This window comes from Phalaenopsis equestris, unplaced genomic scaffold (genome assembly GCF_001263595.1).
Source record: "Phalaenopsis equestris unplaced genomic scaffold, ASM126359v1 Scaffold233119, whole genome shotgun sequence".
NCBI lineage: Eukaryota > Viridiplantae > Streptophyta > Magnoliopsida > Asparagales > Orchidaceae > Phalaenopsis > Phalaenopsis equestris.
This window is the reverse complement of record NW_018251073.1, coordinates 7,557-24,014: the sequence shown is the minus strand read 5'-3', so window position 1 is coordinate 24,014 and position 16,458 is coordinate 7,557. Positions and strand designations below refer to the sequence as shown.

The 16,458-nt window shown below is 34.7% G+C and overlaps 1 protein-coding gene across 1 annotated transcript in view; it reads left to right on the top strand.

The window, feature by feature from the left end:
• LOC110038570 (protein STRUBBELIG-RECEPTOR FAMILY 7-like) overlaps positions 1-15,238 on the top strand; it is a 39,189-nt gene extending 23,951 nt beyond the window's left edge. The window contains exons 11-16 of the mRNA XM_020743444.1: positions 4,967-5,268; positions 6,394-6,665; positions 11,686-11,821; positions 12,167-12,291; positions 12,962-13,118; positions 14,838-15,238. Coding sequence (XP_020599103.1) covers positions 4,967-5,268; positions 6,394-6,665; positions 11,686-11,821; positions 12,167-12,291; positions 12,962-13,118; positions 14,838-14,993 — 1,148 coding nt within the window. The 3' untranslated portion in view covers positions 14,994-15,238. The remainder of the gene's footprint in view (positions 1-4,966; positions 5,269-6,393; positions 6,666-11,685; positions 11,822-12,166; positions 12,292-12,961; positions 13,119-14,837) is intronic.
• Positions 15,239-16,458: the final 1,220 nt, after the last annotated feature.

Here is a 16,458-nt window from a genome sequence, read left to right as displayed (position 1 = left end):
TTAGATTTTTTTACCCATTTCTTTACAATTTATTTCTGTTTTGTATAAATCTATGATAGTAGATGTTTTGTTTCTGTTCGATTTATTTGTTCTAGATTTTTTGAATTAGTGTTATCTTATTGCGCAGTGTAGTTTTAATTTTTAATTGATCAAAATCCTAGAAGTATATGTAAGATTTCATCCCAACAAGTTGTATCATAAAGGAGGTTTTTAGATTCGTGTGGGAGCAATGACCGACAAAATAAGGTACAAAGTGAAGAGTTCAATGAATCAAATTTTGCTTTGTAGAAGATGCAAATGGATGATTTGTTGTATCATAAAATATTTTGTCAACCATTTCAACGAAGCACTAAGAAGCCTGAATCAATGACTCTGTAGGAATGAGATGCATTCTATCGAACAACTATATGTTGATTTGTTTATCATATTTCTTGTCTGTTGCATTCAATATAGTGAATGATAAAATTTCGGTGGATCTCATGGTGGCACTGACAAATATATAAGAAAAACTTTTTGTTTCAGATAAAATTTTTCTGATGAAAAGGCTATTCAACAAGAAAAATGGTGTCAGACAGTTTAGAAACATAACATCTAAGCAATTTCAACACTGTAACGAGTCAGTAGTGTTCTATAGGGATCAAATTTGATAATGAAGTTAAGACACTCTTGATTCTCTTCATTTTCGAATAACTAGCATGGGTTAGTTATGACCGTGAGTAACTCTTGAGGGAATATGAAGTTAATCTTTGATGACATCGTAAGATTGGTGTTGAATGAAGAAGTTCGTAGAAAAATAATGAATGCTGAATTTTTAGTTTCTGCATTGAATGCGGAAAATAAAAAAAATGAATTTGGACATGAATACAGGTAGAGATAGATTCAAGTCCCGAAGAGAAAAGTTTAGGTCAAGTAGAGGAAGTGACAAAGGAGAATGCTGTAACTACTAAAATAAAGGATATTTTAAGAAAGTATAAAGCTCTAAGAAAAGCTTGCGGTGGGAGGACAATAAATGAGTCTCTCTACAAATGCCTCAACATTCGAAATCCAAGGTGATTCCTTGATTTTATCCCCACTCAACACTGCATTTTGGATAGTAGATTCATGTCTCTTTTCATGCATACACTAATAAAGAGATATTAAAAAATTACACTTATAATGATCTAAAAAAGGGTTATTTGAGAGAGATTAAGGATTGCAATATCGTAGGAAAGTGTGATGTCGAATGGAAGTTTAGAAGCATACTGAAGTTAAACGTGTTCTAAGTCTGAAGAGAAATCTTATCTCTGTGAATCAACTGACAAAATCAAGTTTCGCCACTACTTTTATAGATGACTTGTAGAAGGTGAAGAGGGAGGCATTATTATGGCTCGTGAAAATATTGAAGAAACTCTTTTTCTGATCAATGAAATAGCAAATTTCATTTTGATGTTGTTGGAACCAAGTTAGATGCAGGTCTATGATACCGTACCTTTAGTCATCTGAGCGAGAAAGGTATGTTTCCCTACTTTTAAAGAATAATTTTTTTAGGGTTTGAAATCGGTAAGTTTTGATTTTTATGAAAATTATATATATGACAAACAGAAAGAATTTTCTTTCTCTAAAGGTTGGTGAAGTCAAGGAAATTGAAGCTAGTATATATTATTGTATAGAGCCTTCAGTTTAATCCATTGGAGGTTCCCACTACATTGTCACATTTGTTGATGTTCACATTAAAAAGTTGTTGTTTACTTCGTACAACAAAAAAATTAAAGTATTCGAAGTGTTTAAAAGTGAAAGATTATGGTTGAAATGAGATAAATTTAAAGTTGAAATGTATCAGATCAGATAATGATGGTGAGTATTGTGATTAGAAATTTAGAAATTTCTATGCTACAGAAAGGGTCAGGCATATGAGTCATTGTCCGAAAAACTCCACAACATAATGGAGTAGCTGAAAGCATGAATAGAACAATCACGGGGTGTATTAGGAGTATGAGGCTGCATGCAAGCTTGCCAAAATAATTATGGTTAAAGCAATAAACACTGTGATTTATTTGCTTAACCATGGTCTTTCAATACCTTTGAATAAAGACTTACCTGAAGAAGTTTGAAATGATACGGAGGTAAACTTGTTTCTTTTGAAAGTATTTGGGTATAATGCATATGTTTATATCAATGCACGGTCTAAGAGTAAGCTTGACTTGAAATCTGTCAAGTTTGCCTTCATTGGATATGACTTAGATGAGTTTGGGTACAAGTTCCTAGATTATCAAAATTAGAAATTTATCAAAAGCAGGGATGTCATTTTCAATGAAATGGAGATGTACAATGACAAGAGCGTAACTCCAGATTTCTCATAACTTACCTGTGAATAGTCCAAGTATGTTGAGATGGAAGACACTGGTGATCAGAAGAGTGAAAAAAAAGAAGAGCTTAACTAGATGGAATATAAGAAGTTCCTCAGTCACTTGCTACTGAAGTAGAGAGATTCAACAGAGTAATACAATCGATACATAAGTGTTTTCTTGTCACATTATTTGTTGCAAACTAATTATAGTAATTGGACTGCTTTGAGTAAGCCACTCAAGCTGAAAATTCAAGGGAGTGAGAGCTTGCATGGATGATGAGATGCACACTATGGTGTCAAATCGAAGGAATTTGATGGTATTATCAGATGACAAAAGAGTATTACACAATAAATGGGTCAACATGTTGAATGATGAGTCAGATGGTAGTAGGAACTAAATGGAAAGACTTGTTGTGAATGAGTCAACAGAAAGAATGAGTGAATTACACATATTTTCTCCAGTGGTGAGGATAGCAACCGTCAAAGTTGTGCTAAGTCATGTTGAAGAAAATTTACATATGGAACAGATGAATGTAAAAAAAATTTCTTATATGGAGATATGAAGGAACTATACATGGTGTAATCGAAGGGAAAAGAAGGCTTAATCTATAGGTTAAAGAAAAGCTTTTATGGCTTGAAATAGATATTTGAAGACAGTGGCACAAGAGGTTTGACAGGTTCATATCAGACAGCGGGTACATGATTGGTTAGGCAGATCACTGTTGGTTTATAAAACACTTTGGTAATTGTTCTATTTTGTTTTTCTGTATGTGGGTGATATACTGATTGCGGGGATAGATATAGATAAAGTTGGGAATTTAAAGTATCAATTATTAAGTGAGCTCAAGATGAAGGATTTACGTCTAACCAGAAAGATCCTTATGATGAGAATGAATAGGGATAGAAGCGCATGCACGCTTGAATTGTCTCAAAAAGAGTGACAATGTTGAACATAAGTGAGGCAAAGCCCAGTTTGCATCATCTTAAGTAGTCGCTTCAAGATATTAAAGAAATTATCGCCTAATTTTAAAGTAGAGCAAACACGAATGGAGAGAACTCTGTATGCCTCAGCGGTTGGAAGTTTGATGTATGTTATAATTTGTATTATACCTAATATTGCATATGTAGTAAGAGTGTTTAGCAAGTAGATGAGTGATCTAAAAAATATCAATGTAAGGTGGTGATGTGGATTTTGCTATGAATGTGCAAGAATTTGTCTACAAGGATTTTTAAATTTTGATATGATAGGAGACTTGGATAATAGAAGGAGTACAACAGGGTATATCTTCACTGTGGAGAACCCAACTGCAAATTGGGTTTCAAACTGCAGAAGATTGTTACACTTTCAACTATGGTGGTCGGATACATTGCTATCACCGAGGGTTGCAGTGAGATGATTTGGCTAAAAGGCTTTATAAAGGATTTGAATAAGGAGCAAGGGATTGGAAAGCTTCGTCATAACAGTATGAGTGCAATTCATCTCGTTAAGAATGTTATTTTTTTTTTTTGCCAGGACAAAACACATTTAACCGAGACATCACTTTATATTCTCTCTTCTATAAGATGAGCAATTACGTTTGGAGAAGATACACAGCTTAGAATGTCGTGGACATGTTGACGAAGGTGGTGATTATTAAGATATTGGAGCTATGTTTGGCTTTAGTTGGAGTCCATGAAGGTTACGACTGAGGGTGAGCAACATCATAGTTCGTGACTATCAAGATGGTGCAAATGAAGTTATAGATCTTGAGGATATATGTTGGGCGCTACCTGTCTTCAAGTAGATGATTGTTGTGTTTTGCAGCCTGGATGCACCCACAACCGCATAAAACCCACAATTGCAAGAAGCACATAGTTGCAAGCCTATGTCTAGGGTTGACATAGCCTTTTTTTTTGCCTTGGCTTTTTAGCCAATTTTGTAATATTTTTATTTTATATTAATGCAAAATGCACACCCTTCATGGGCTTGGCTATGGCGTAGCTACACCGGCCAACGTAACTATGGCGCAATAGGCATAGCCATGCTTTGGAGAATGGCTCGTTCTTTTTGTTCAATCCGAGTGGACTAAATAATTATGCTGCTACTCGGCGTGACCATACCACTGAGCAATTCCTTATGTTCAGTTCCTTAAGTCCACGATTTTCGGCTACAAAAGTAAGAAGTTCTCACATGCGGTATTTCTTGTGCAGCGGAAAAGAGTGTAGGAGGAGGATTTCGGCGCTCGAGAAGAGGAAAGGTTTGGACCAATGGTTTGTAAGTTCTATTGATTGTAGAGAGGAGATCTAAGTGAGTTTTTTTGTACATTTTGGCTCTTCATAGTGGAAATATTTTTGCAACGTGGCTCCATGATTGTTTTTCATCCTCGGATTTTTTCACATTAAATCTTGCTGTGTTTATTTCTGGAATTGTTTTGTTGTGCTTTTGTTTGATTTATTTTATTCCGGATTTCTTAAATATTGTGATCCTATTCTGCAGTATAGTTTTGATTTCTAATTGATCGAAGCTCTAGAAGTACATATATGATTCCATCCTAATATTTTGTCCTCCCAATTTGCTTAATATTAAACAATTTATAACTTTTCATAAACTTTATTTATTCATTTTGAATTAGAGCTGTATAATTTTGACTCCTTTTTCAGAGATGAAATCTATTCAAACAGCATCAGCAGTTGACACAGCAAAAATCAAATCTGCAAATAACACAACATTTCAAACGGCTCCTTTTAGCCTGAAACCTCCTCCCTTTGACAGGCAAAATAAATCTTTTGATGAAGATGATTCTGTCAAAACACCTGTGAAGAAGGCAAAAGCTGTATCTATAAAAACAGCAGTTTATTCTGTAGCAGATCTACAGATTGCTACAGATAACTTCAGTGTGGATAATCTTATTGGCGAAGGTCCTCATGGCCGAGTGTATGTGGCGCAATTTTCGGACAGTAAGGTAACTATTTACTTCGACCATTTCCTTAAGTGTTGCTATTTATTTTGAACCATTTATTTGAGTTAATTTAAGCATCTAAAAATGTTATTACTGCAATCATGTCGCACTATGGGGCAAAGGAAATTTACTAAAAATCTCCGATTTGAATAATGTTTTTTTAGGGGTATTTACATACAAACCACACAATTCTTATGTATTTACATATCTAACTTCTAAACTTTATTATTTACATTTATAAAACTCAATACTTTAAGAACACATAAAAAATACCACAATTAGAAACTTTTTAAAATTGAAATACCCGTTTTCATGCATAGATTTATGACACTAGTGTTCTACGTGTAAATGTCAAATTTTAAGTGTTTGATATGTAAATTGCATAAGTATGTAAATGCCCCTTTTTCTTATTGGCCATAAAATGGCTGGAAGTGTTAAACAGCTACTGTAAAAGTAGTGCAGTATTTCATTTTTGAAAAATAAACATAGAAAGGAAGGCTGTCTTATAGTGGTGGTATTCTCTTGCTATAAAAAGTAAGGGAAGCTAAATAAAAATAAAAATGAAATGTAAAATAAGGGAAGCTAATTGTTCCATATTCTGTATGAACATAATTCATTCTTGCATTGAAATTCAATTTCAACCATTGCAAAAACATTTTTTGTCGCATTAGCTCCTCTCGGTTTTATTTGGTATCTATTCTTTACTTTGATTATGTAATACTTTTAAAATAGATAGCTTATCTAGCGTTTTTACTCTTTTCCTTCTCCAACCATGCGCCTAATCTTTATATAGCAAACTGAAATATGTTTCTATTTCCTTATTCTAACTTTTTTTTTGAAGATTTACATACATACAACTTAATTCCAAGTATTTACATATCTAACACCCAAACTTCAAATTTTACATATGTGCCACCTTATCTATGCATAAAAAGGTGTGTTTCACTTTTTAAAAGTTAAAATAAAAGGTATTTTTTATGTGATATGAAATATTTGGGTGGTATAAATGTAAAAATAGGAGTTTAGGTGTTAGATATGTGTATGCATAAGAATTGGGTGGTATGCATGTATGTGCCACTTTTTTTTTCCTAAACTCTTCATGCACCGTCTAACAACTTTCCTCTTTAGGTTCTGGCTGTGAAGAAAATAAGTTCTTCCTCTCTAATCAATGAATCGTCTGAGTACTTTATTGGATTAGTTTCAAACATTGCACGTTTAAATCATCCAAATCTATCCGTGTTGGAGGGCTATTGTTCTGAGCACGGGCAGCACTTACTTGTGTATGAGTTCCATAAAAATGGCTCGTTACACGATCTCCTTTACCTCTCCGATGAGCATGAAAATCATTTAACTTGGAACACTCGCATAAAGATTGCGCTTGGGACCGCTAGAGCTTTAGAGTATGTAAAAACCTTTTCTTTTTTATGATGTTTCCATGTGGCATTTTTTCCTGAGAAGATTTACATGCATACCACTCAATTTCTAGGTATTTACTTATCTTACACTAGAACTTTTAAGTAAGGTGGAATGTATAAAAAAGTGAAGTTCTGCTGTAAGATATGTAAATGCATAGAATCTAGGTAGTATGCAAATGTCCCCTTTTCTTGTGCATAGCTCGGCATTTCATCTAAGAATTGCTTCAATTGTGCTTCACACACCTGGATTTGAGCTTTTGATGTATAAATTACAATTGTCAATTTTGGATCTTTTCTCTAAGCATTTGCCAACTAAAACCAATGGTCATTTTCTCCTTTTTGAAATGAAGTTCCTTTCTATCCATTCTATCTACCTAATTTAAGAAGATGGAAGATTTACATGGATACTACACAATTCTTATATATTTACATATCTAACACTACTCAATTTTTCGGTATACCAATTTGTGAAAAGGTATATTTCACTTTTTAATAGTTAAAATGGTGATATTTTTGATGTGATAAGAATGATTTGGGTGCCATTATTGTAAAAAGTAACATTTAGGTGTTACTTATGTAAATAGATAGGAATTGGGTGTTCTGTATGTAAGCTATTTGCCAGCTTCAACACTTTGAAGTTACTGAAGAAAGAATTGCTCAAAAAATTTGCTTTGTACATTCATAACATGAGCTTGAATAGGGTATTACAATGTTTTACGAATAAATCCCTAGACCTCATTTTTCTTTTTTTACCAATTTGGTCATAATTTAGGTCCATTTCCCAGCACTCCCCCTCAAGATAGGCAAAAGATATCCACTAATCCCATCTTGTCACATAACCTAGACAAATCTAATGAGCTATGTACTTTGGTGAGGCAGTCGACCGGTTGCTCTGTAGTGGCTACATGATTTCGCTCCAGCGGCCAATTTTTTTGGCTTTTCCTTGATGAAGAATCTATCAATCTCCACATGTTTGGTTCTATTGTGTTGCGCTTGGTTGTTGGAAATGCTGATTGGTGGCTTGTTGTCGCACCACAACTTCATTTGAGTTCCTTGGTCCACCTTGAGCTCGACCAACAAGGCTCTCACCACATCATCTCAGCAACTCATAAGGCCATGACTCTATACTCTGTTTTGTTGTTGGCCTCGCTACGATGGACTATTTCTTGCTATTCAAAGAGATCAAGTTGCCCCTAAAAACATGTAGTATCTTGAGCTGAATCTTTTGTTATCTATACAACTCGCCCAGTCAGCATTACAAAAGCCCTCAATATATACATGCTTTCTCTAGTGCACTCTTCACGTACCTCAGAATTTGATACACTGTATCCATATGGCTCTTTCTTAGATCATGCATGTAGCGCTCATCACACTCATTGCAAAAGAAATGTCGGGTCGAATGTGACATAGATAAATCGAACAACCCAACAATCTTTGTTATCTCTCACGATCACCCTGTTCTCCTGCCTCTGCACTGCTTGACCTTCTTGTCAATTAGAGAGATGCAGGGTTGCACTCCATCATGCCTGTTTTCATTAGATCTAGTACATATTTTCTCTGTGACAAGAATCCTCTGAGGTTCCAGGGCCACTTTAATCTCAAAAAAGTATCTGAGTTGTCCAAAATCCTTCACCTCAAATTCATTGCTCAATCTTACCTTTAGTTGGGCAATCTCTCCTTCATCATCACTGATGACAATGATGTTATCAACATATACAACAAGTATAGTGGTGTGACCTTCTGTTGTTGAAAGAATACCGTATAGTTTGTATTGATCTGCAGATATTGCTCCCACGTGTATCACTCTCTCACAATGACTACTTACCTTTTGCCTCATATCTCAAATATTTAGCGGGTCACCGAGGGCTGAGAAAACCTTTTGGGCATTCTCTAAATAACACATTCGTGTTCATAAACAATCTCTTTTCTTTTGGATTCCAATAGACATACCCCTTATAAGTACTAGAACAATCTAGGATCACATTTCATAGCTCTGGCATCCAGCTTCCCTACTGATGGTTTGTTATCCTTCACGAAACATACAAATCCAAACACCATCAATGAGGATTCTGCTTTTATCTTCTTTCAACATCTGATAAGGAGACCTCCAATCCAACACTTTCGATGGCATTTTGTCGATCAGTTGAGAGTTGTCAAAACTATTTGCCCCAATAATTACTTTGGGACATTACAATCATCATGCTTCGGGCAATCTCTAGAAGGTGTCTATTATTCATTTCTACTACATTTTGTGATGGTATATATGGGCATGTGGTTTGATGCTATATCTCTTGAGCTGACAAGTATTCCCCAAATACTTTGTTAGTAGACTCTGTCCTATTATCAGACTTCAGTATTTTCACTACTGCACGATATTGAGTCTGGGTTGCATTATGGAGCAAGCAAACACATCACTTTGATTTTTCGTCAGTCTGATTCCCATTACTCATATAAGAGCTCATATTAAGCTTGCCAAACTCACTAGCGTCACAAACAAGTTTTTGCTTATTTGTATTTTCTTCCAATGAATGATATAATCAACTTAATAAACTAAAAGAACAGTGTCTCATGCGTCTGTGATGTTGCGCAACACATACTTCACACTCCTCTCAGATTCTCCTACTTCACCATTTTCTACCATGGATAGCTGAGTCCATCCCCTCCCGATCCAAGTACTAGAGTCCTTTATGCCACATTCAAGTCCCAAGTGTCCAACTCGTCACTTTCTTCAGAATAATCACCTTAGGAATATAAAAAACAACACATTTTAGTTGGTGAATAATAACGTTAATGGATAAAAGGTTGATTGAAAAAGAATGAACATACAAAACATTAGAAAAAGTCATATAATTGGTACCTCTCACTGTACCCTTACCAACTACAGGTTGGGTTCTACCATCAGTCGTTTACATGCTCTCTGATACTATTAGGGGAGTCTAGACAGAAAAATTTCGAGCAGTACCTGCTACATGCCGAGATACATCAAAATCTACTAGCCATTTTGATGATCCTGTGGTGAAATAAGCAGGTGTATCACATGTACCTTTGTCAGAGTAAACATAAGTGGTAATGTTACCCTTTGATAATGATTGATTGGAAGTATCTTCAACCCCATCTCCTGCTACTTTTTGCTTCTTCTTCAACAACTCAAGGCACTTATGATCATCATTGATAAAAACCACACTAGTCTCTCCTTCATCTGCTATCATTATATTAGCTTGGTAGCCCCATTTTCCACCTTTTCGCCACCACAACCTCCACCCTGTCCACATCCACCTCTCTCGTTCGTTGTGGCCTAGGATAGGTTTTGCTCAGATGCCTGACTTCACCACAATTGTAGAATTTGTGATTCTTTCCTAGACACCTATCATGTTTGAGCTCAAGGTAGCTAACGCTAATCGTGCACTTGAAAGCACTCAGCTCATAATGTTGCTTCATGCGACTCTCTTATATCATTACAGAAATGACCTCTCTGGTAAAGAGATAGTCGCTTGGGCTAGGAGAATTGATCTCCTCTGATCAAAGACCGGGTTCAGATAGGTCAGAAATTGCATAGTTCTCATTTGTATAAGGATCCCTCTTTCTTGCACTCTGGATCGCCACAGCTCAACATCTGTGAGAATTGATCAAGATTTGCCCACAACCGCTCCAAATCTATGGCACATTCCTAAATCAATCTATCACCCTGTACCACTGCTTGTGTCTCATGTTGAATCTGGAACACCCTTATGCATTTCTCTGTCCGAGCATTAATCCTCTTCAGTTTTGCCCAATGCCTCTCATCTAACGAATGTCATTTACTGATAAGGCAATTGATGGAACCATAGAGTATAGAAGCCAAGTGTAAAGTAAGGCATGTGTGGCCCTCTATTAATCTCTCTCATCACTGTCACTCACTGGCTCAGCCTTGACTCCCTTCAGATATCCCTCTAGTTTCTGCCCTATTAAAGCAACCTCTATCTTACATGACCAACTCAGATCCGTGGCTAGTCCATCAAGCTTGAGATCCAGATGAGGGAGATCTAGCTTCACCTGCGTCAAAGCACATCCTAAGGTAGTAGCACTCGTTGAGACGCTAGCTCCTTCTATGAGTCGATCAAAGCTTTCAGAACCTCAGGATATATCTTCCCTAGATGCTTAAATCCCTTACCACTTGCACCATCTCCTTCTCATAACATCCTTAATCATAAAGATCCAAGTCTAGATCACACGCGACTTCTTTCCTGCATCTCTATCTGTTCGTTCCACTTTGTTTCCTCCTCCTGTCCTTGCACAGTGCTGCTCTACAGCTTCCACTTACAGCAAACCGTAGAATCCCCCTCATACGCAAATCCCTCGTGATACAGTCTGGAAAGCAATTCTGGAATCGCAGTGTGCAGAGAACCTTGTGATATAGTCGTGACCGAACCTCAGGACCGAAGCCCTCAATACAGTCATGACCGCAATCGTGATCGAACCGTACCTTCGTGACTGAACTCTGTGAGAAAGTCACGATTAAAGCTTGCTAGGAAGACGGGGAATTGATCGAATCCACCCTACGATACAATCGTGATCAGACCTTTTTGGGAAGAAGGCAAAGACGTGAGGCGGCTAGGTTAAGCTCTAATACCATGAAGAATAATTGCCCAAAAACCTGCTTTGTACAGTTATTACATGGGCTTGAATAGGGAATTACAATGTTTTAACATAAATCCCTAGACTTCTTCAATATTCATTTTTTACCAATAGGACCCTAAGTTAGGTCCAATTCTCAACGGTTACTGCACTCTGTATGCTGACTCAATTTCAAGCTTCTACATGCTTATCCTTTTTTAGTTTTTTGAACTGCATACATGTTATAAAGATTAATTATGCTTATTGTGGTTTTCTTAATTATGTGTTTTCTCAGTATTGAAACTGTATAATATGGATAATATTCTGTTTTCTGAGAATTAGTTGTCGACTAGAGTTATATTTTATAATGCAATTATTTCTCAAGTGTAACCCACAATTTAATTTTTTCCAGGTATTTGCATGAAGTTTGCTCTCCATCTGTCATTCATCGTAATTTCAAGTCGGCCAACATTTTATTGGATGCTGACCTCAATCCTCACCTTTCTGATGCTGGCCTTGAAAGCCTTATCCCTTGTGCAGAATATCAGGTGAACTTAATACTGTTTTTTTGAGTAAATTTTTAAAAGGATCCCTAAATTTTCATTAGATTTTCTCATTATAGTCCTCCTTCACTTGTTTAATTTAGCGCATCAACTCATTAAAACTAAACTAATTTACTCATACTTTTGACCCAAATAGCTGTTATATCCTATGTTAAACAGATTATAGGGGTGTTGGTTTTGGGTTGTCAGATCGGATTTTGGTCAAATTTTTTTGGGTTGGGTCAATTCGGGGTTAGATCCCAACCCATGAACCTTATTTTAGACCCATAGTCATAGAAGATTATAATAGTAGTGCTTAAAACATTTTGTATTTTTTGCAACTTTATGTAGGACAAGTTATCTGGATATAATGCTCCTGAGGTTTGCTTGTCTGGACACTACAGTTTAAAGAGTGATGTGTATAGCTTTGGAGTTGTTATGCTTGAGCTTCTGACAGGAAGAAAACCCTTTGATAGGTAACTCCTACTATTGATTTAGTGCAAGTGAGTTACACAGGAATCAGAGATTCAGAGCAATTTATAAGTTGGTGCATTTACATACACACCGCCCAATTCTTATGTATGTAAATATCTAACACCTAAACTTTACCTTTTACATTTATACCTACCAGATATTTCATATCACATCAAAAATACCACCATTTTAACTTTTTACAAACTGAAATACACCTTTTCCATGTATAGGTAAGGTGGTATGTATGTCTGTAAAAATTGAAGTTTAGGGTGTTAGGTATGTAAATACATGAGAATTGAGGGGTATGCACCAAAATCTTCTGATATGTATTTACATATATACCACCCAATGCCTATGTATTTACATATCTAACACTTAAATTTTATTTTTTACATTTACACCACCATAATTTTTCACATCACATCAAATACCACCATTTAACTCTTAAAAAAGTGAAATATGCCTTTTCATGGATAGATAAGGTGGTATGTATGGATAAATTGAAGTTTAAGTGTTAGATATGTAAACAAATTGGAATTGAGCGGTACGTATGTAAATCTTCCTTATAAGTTTCATTCTCCTGATAAATATGGAATCTACATTATCTTGTGAAAACTGAAACTAAAAGAAAAGATATCATCTGTTTTGTGTTTGCAATCTTCATCATGGCAGCTCAAGATCAATATCTGAGCAATCATTGGTTCGGTGGGCTACGCCACAGCTCCACGATATTGATGCCCTCGACAAGATGGTCGATCCAGAACTCCATGGGCTGTACCCTGGAAAGTCACTCTCGCGCTTCGCTGATGTTATCGCTCTTTGCGTTCAGGTAACTTTTGATATGAGTTGATTTATACTTTTCTCGCTGGAAAATAGACAGAACCTATTTCAAGTAAGAGAGTTAAGAAAAAGAATAGTAGCGAAGAAGATCAAGGTATAAAAAATTAACTAGAATTTTATACTGATTCACCTAATTGTCTTGTTGCTTTTGCCGTATAATTCATCATGATTTGATTTTCAGAGTATTATAACTCTAAATACTGTACTACAAGTATAAGATGGCTTTCACCTCTTCATAAATACAACCTACAACAACGACAATAACATCTAGTCTTCTCCCATTAAGTGGGGTCAGCTATAGGAATCAGTTTTCTCCATTGTGTTCTATTAAGTGTCATATTTTTGTTTACTTCTAATAAATTAAGATTATTTCTTATACATTATGCCCAAATCTTTTTAGGTCCAACTCTACCTTTCTTCACTTAAGTCAAATTTAAAACATCTATTTTCCTAAGAGGAACATCAAATTATCGACGTTTAACATGACCAAATGATCTAAAGTGACTCTCTAAGCTCCTGTCACTGGAGCTACTCCAACCCTTTCACCGATATATTCTTTTCGCATTTTATCATTAAGTGTAAAGCGCATTTTATCTTTAAATGTAAAGCCACTCATCCACCAAAGCATTTTCTTCAGCAACACTTAATTTTGTGTTTCTTTTTTATGGGCGAACATTATGCACCATTAAACATTTCAAGTCTCACCAACATCTTATATAATTTTCCTTTTAAACTGTAAGAGGGCCGATGCATTCCTCCATTTCAACGGTCTACAATTTGAATTCTACTAAAAACGTCCTCATCTATATATGGCAGCCAAAAATATGATAAAATAACCCACAATATTTGATACATTTCTTGGACCTCATCCCTAAACCTATAGGAGGGGAGTTCCCACACCCTCTTCAAATCTTCCTATAATCTTTAGGGACATAGCTCACAATTCTAATGTATTTGCACATCTCACACTTAAACTTTTATATTTGTACACATATTACTCATATATTTAAAGTCACATAAAGAAGTTAATCTTGAACTATAGGACGACGATTTATACGTTCAAGGCATTTACATACATACATATCACCCTTATGTGTTTACGTATCTCACACCTGAACTTTAATATTTACACAGTACTCAAATCTTTAACATGACATCAAAAACAGTATTATTACCGCTTTTTAAAAATAAATCTTTTCATATATAGGTTTATATCACCAAAGTACAATATATGTAAATATGAAAGTTTAGATGTGTGATATGAAAATATATGAGAATTATGTTTACATATGTAAATTTTTCTTTGATAAAATAACTCACGAGCGTTGTGTATGTAAAAACCAGCAATCTTTAATGTTTAGGTCAACTTATGACTAAATTTGAATTGCATGTTTTATTCGTAGGGGAAAAACTAGATTTCACAGCTTAATATTTCTTGATGTACCTTGAAAAGGTAACATAAACCACATAAAGAAAAAACAAAATATTATATGAATGAAATCCAAAATAACTGGCATAGGAAAGATTCATTCTTCTTCTTTTTCCTGATCGATAAAAAATAGTATTATTTTTAGTTTTAAAAATTAAATACATCTTTTCATGCATATGTAAGGGGGCATACATGTAAAAACATAAATTTAGGTGTTACATATATAATTACATAAGAATTGAGTGGTATGCATATAAATCATTCTTTATGTTTTAACAGCCTGAGCCGGAGTTCAGACCTCCCATGTCGGAAGTAGTTCAAGCATTAGTTCGTCTCGTGCAAAGGGCCAACATGAGCAAGAGAGTGCTTTCCGGCGAAGTACAAGATGGGGCTCGACGAACAAACGACGGAGACACGCACGACTACATGTACTAAATGGTAATGGCGGACGAAATGGTTTCCTACCTTCCGGTTTGGATACAGGGAGCTGCTGGCCAAGTCTTCTTGTTCCCTCTGCTGTTAAATAGCTCAAAACTCTACTGAAGGTCATGATAATAACAAGGCCATGGCCTTCCTCTCCGCTAGGAAGAAATGTGTTTTGTTTATGTTTGTCTGCTTTTTTATTTTAAATTATTGTTGAGACCATGCTCTTCTTTATAGTTTTAATGGCCTGATTTATGTAAAATAGATTCCTGGAAGCCTGCTGCTTCTAGTTCTTACAGTGCTAATAATTAAGTTCTTATTTTCAAGTGTTAAAATTCTGGTAGTAGCATTGAGACATTGAAGGAAACTTTTTTTAAATAATTTTTTTCTCAAAAAAATACTGGAATAAAATCATGTCAATTAAAACTTTGACACCACACTACATTTATGCATACTTAGAACAAATCTTCAAAGTTTTTATTAATTTTGGACTATTAATATAATTATTGTATATTTTTAGAAGTTAATAAACTTTATTTTTAGCACTTCATAATGAGAGTGATCTTAAGTGATAGAATATTTGTCTATAATCTGTATAAAGCTAAATGATCTACTGATTATCTAAATGGCTTATTTTAGTTTTTATAAAGGGGGTTTACTCACATATCACTCAAATCTATTAGTATCATATATCTCACACCTAAGTTTCAATATTTGAATTATTTTAGATGCTACTCTTCAAGGATTTTAATAATATTTTACCATATTGATACTACTCTTTTCAAGAGATTTAATGATTAATTTTTTTAAGATAAATTTTGAAGCTTAATTTAGAAATAGGCCCTTCTAATTGAAATCATTTATCAATTTTGTTATCATTAGATATTTGATTGGATTGATTTGAATCTTCTCAACTCTATTCCGATTATAAAGGATAAGATTTAGAAATTGTATGAATTAAATTTCAAATAGACTTTGAACTTTAAAGCTAAATTCTGAAAGTTGAGCCCCTTCGGTTAAAGTCTTCTATCAATTTTATCTGTATCAAGCATTTGTTTGGATTGATTTGAATCTTATCAACTATTGCCTGCTTAATAAAATTGGGTTTATATATTATATTGATTGAGTTTAGAAATAGGTTTTAAGATCTAATTTTAAAATTCCCTCCCATTGAGGTTTTTTAGAAATAAAACCCTCCAATTGAGGTTTTTAATTTGACTTTTAGAAATAGGCTTTGAAACATAATTTTAAAATAAGCCTCTTACATTGAAATTTTTTTATTAACTCGATCATCATCGGAGAATTTGAATAGTTTTGAATCTTGTCAACTTTGTTCCGCTTAGAGAATTAGGTTCAAGATTAACATTTGATTGAATTTGAGCATTATTAATTGTTGTTCTGCTTAGAAAGGATCATATTCAATAATTGTAATACTTGAATATATTCAAATGTTTATTGAAACTAAATTTTAAAAATA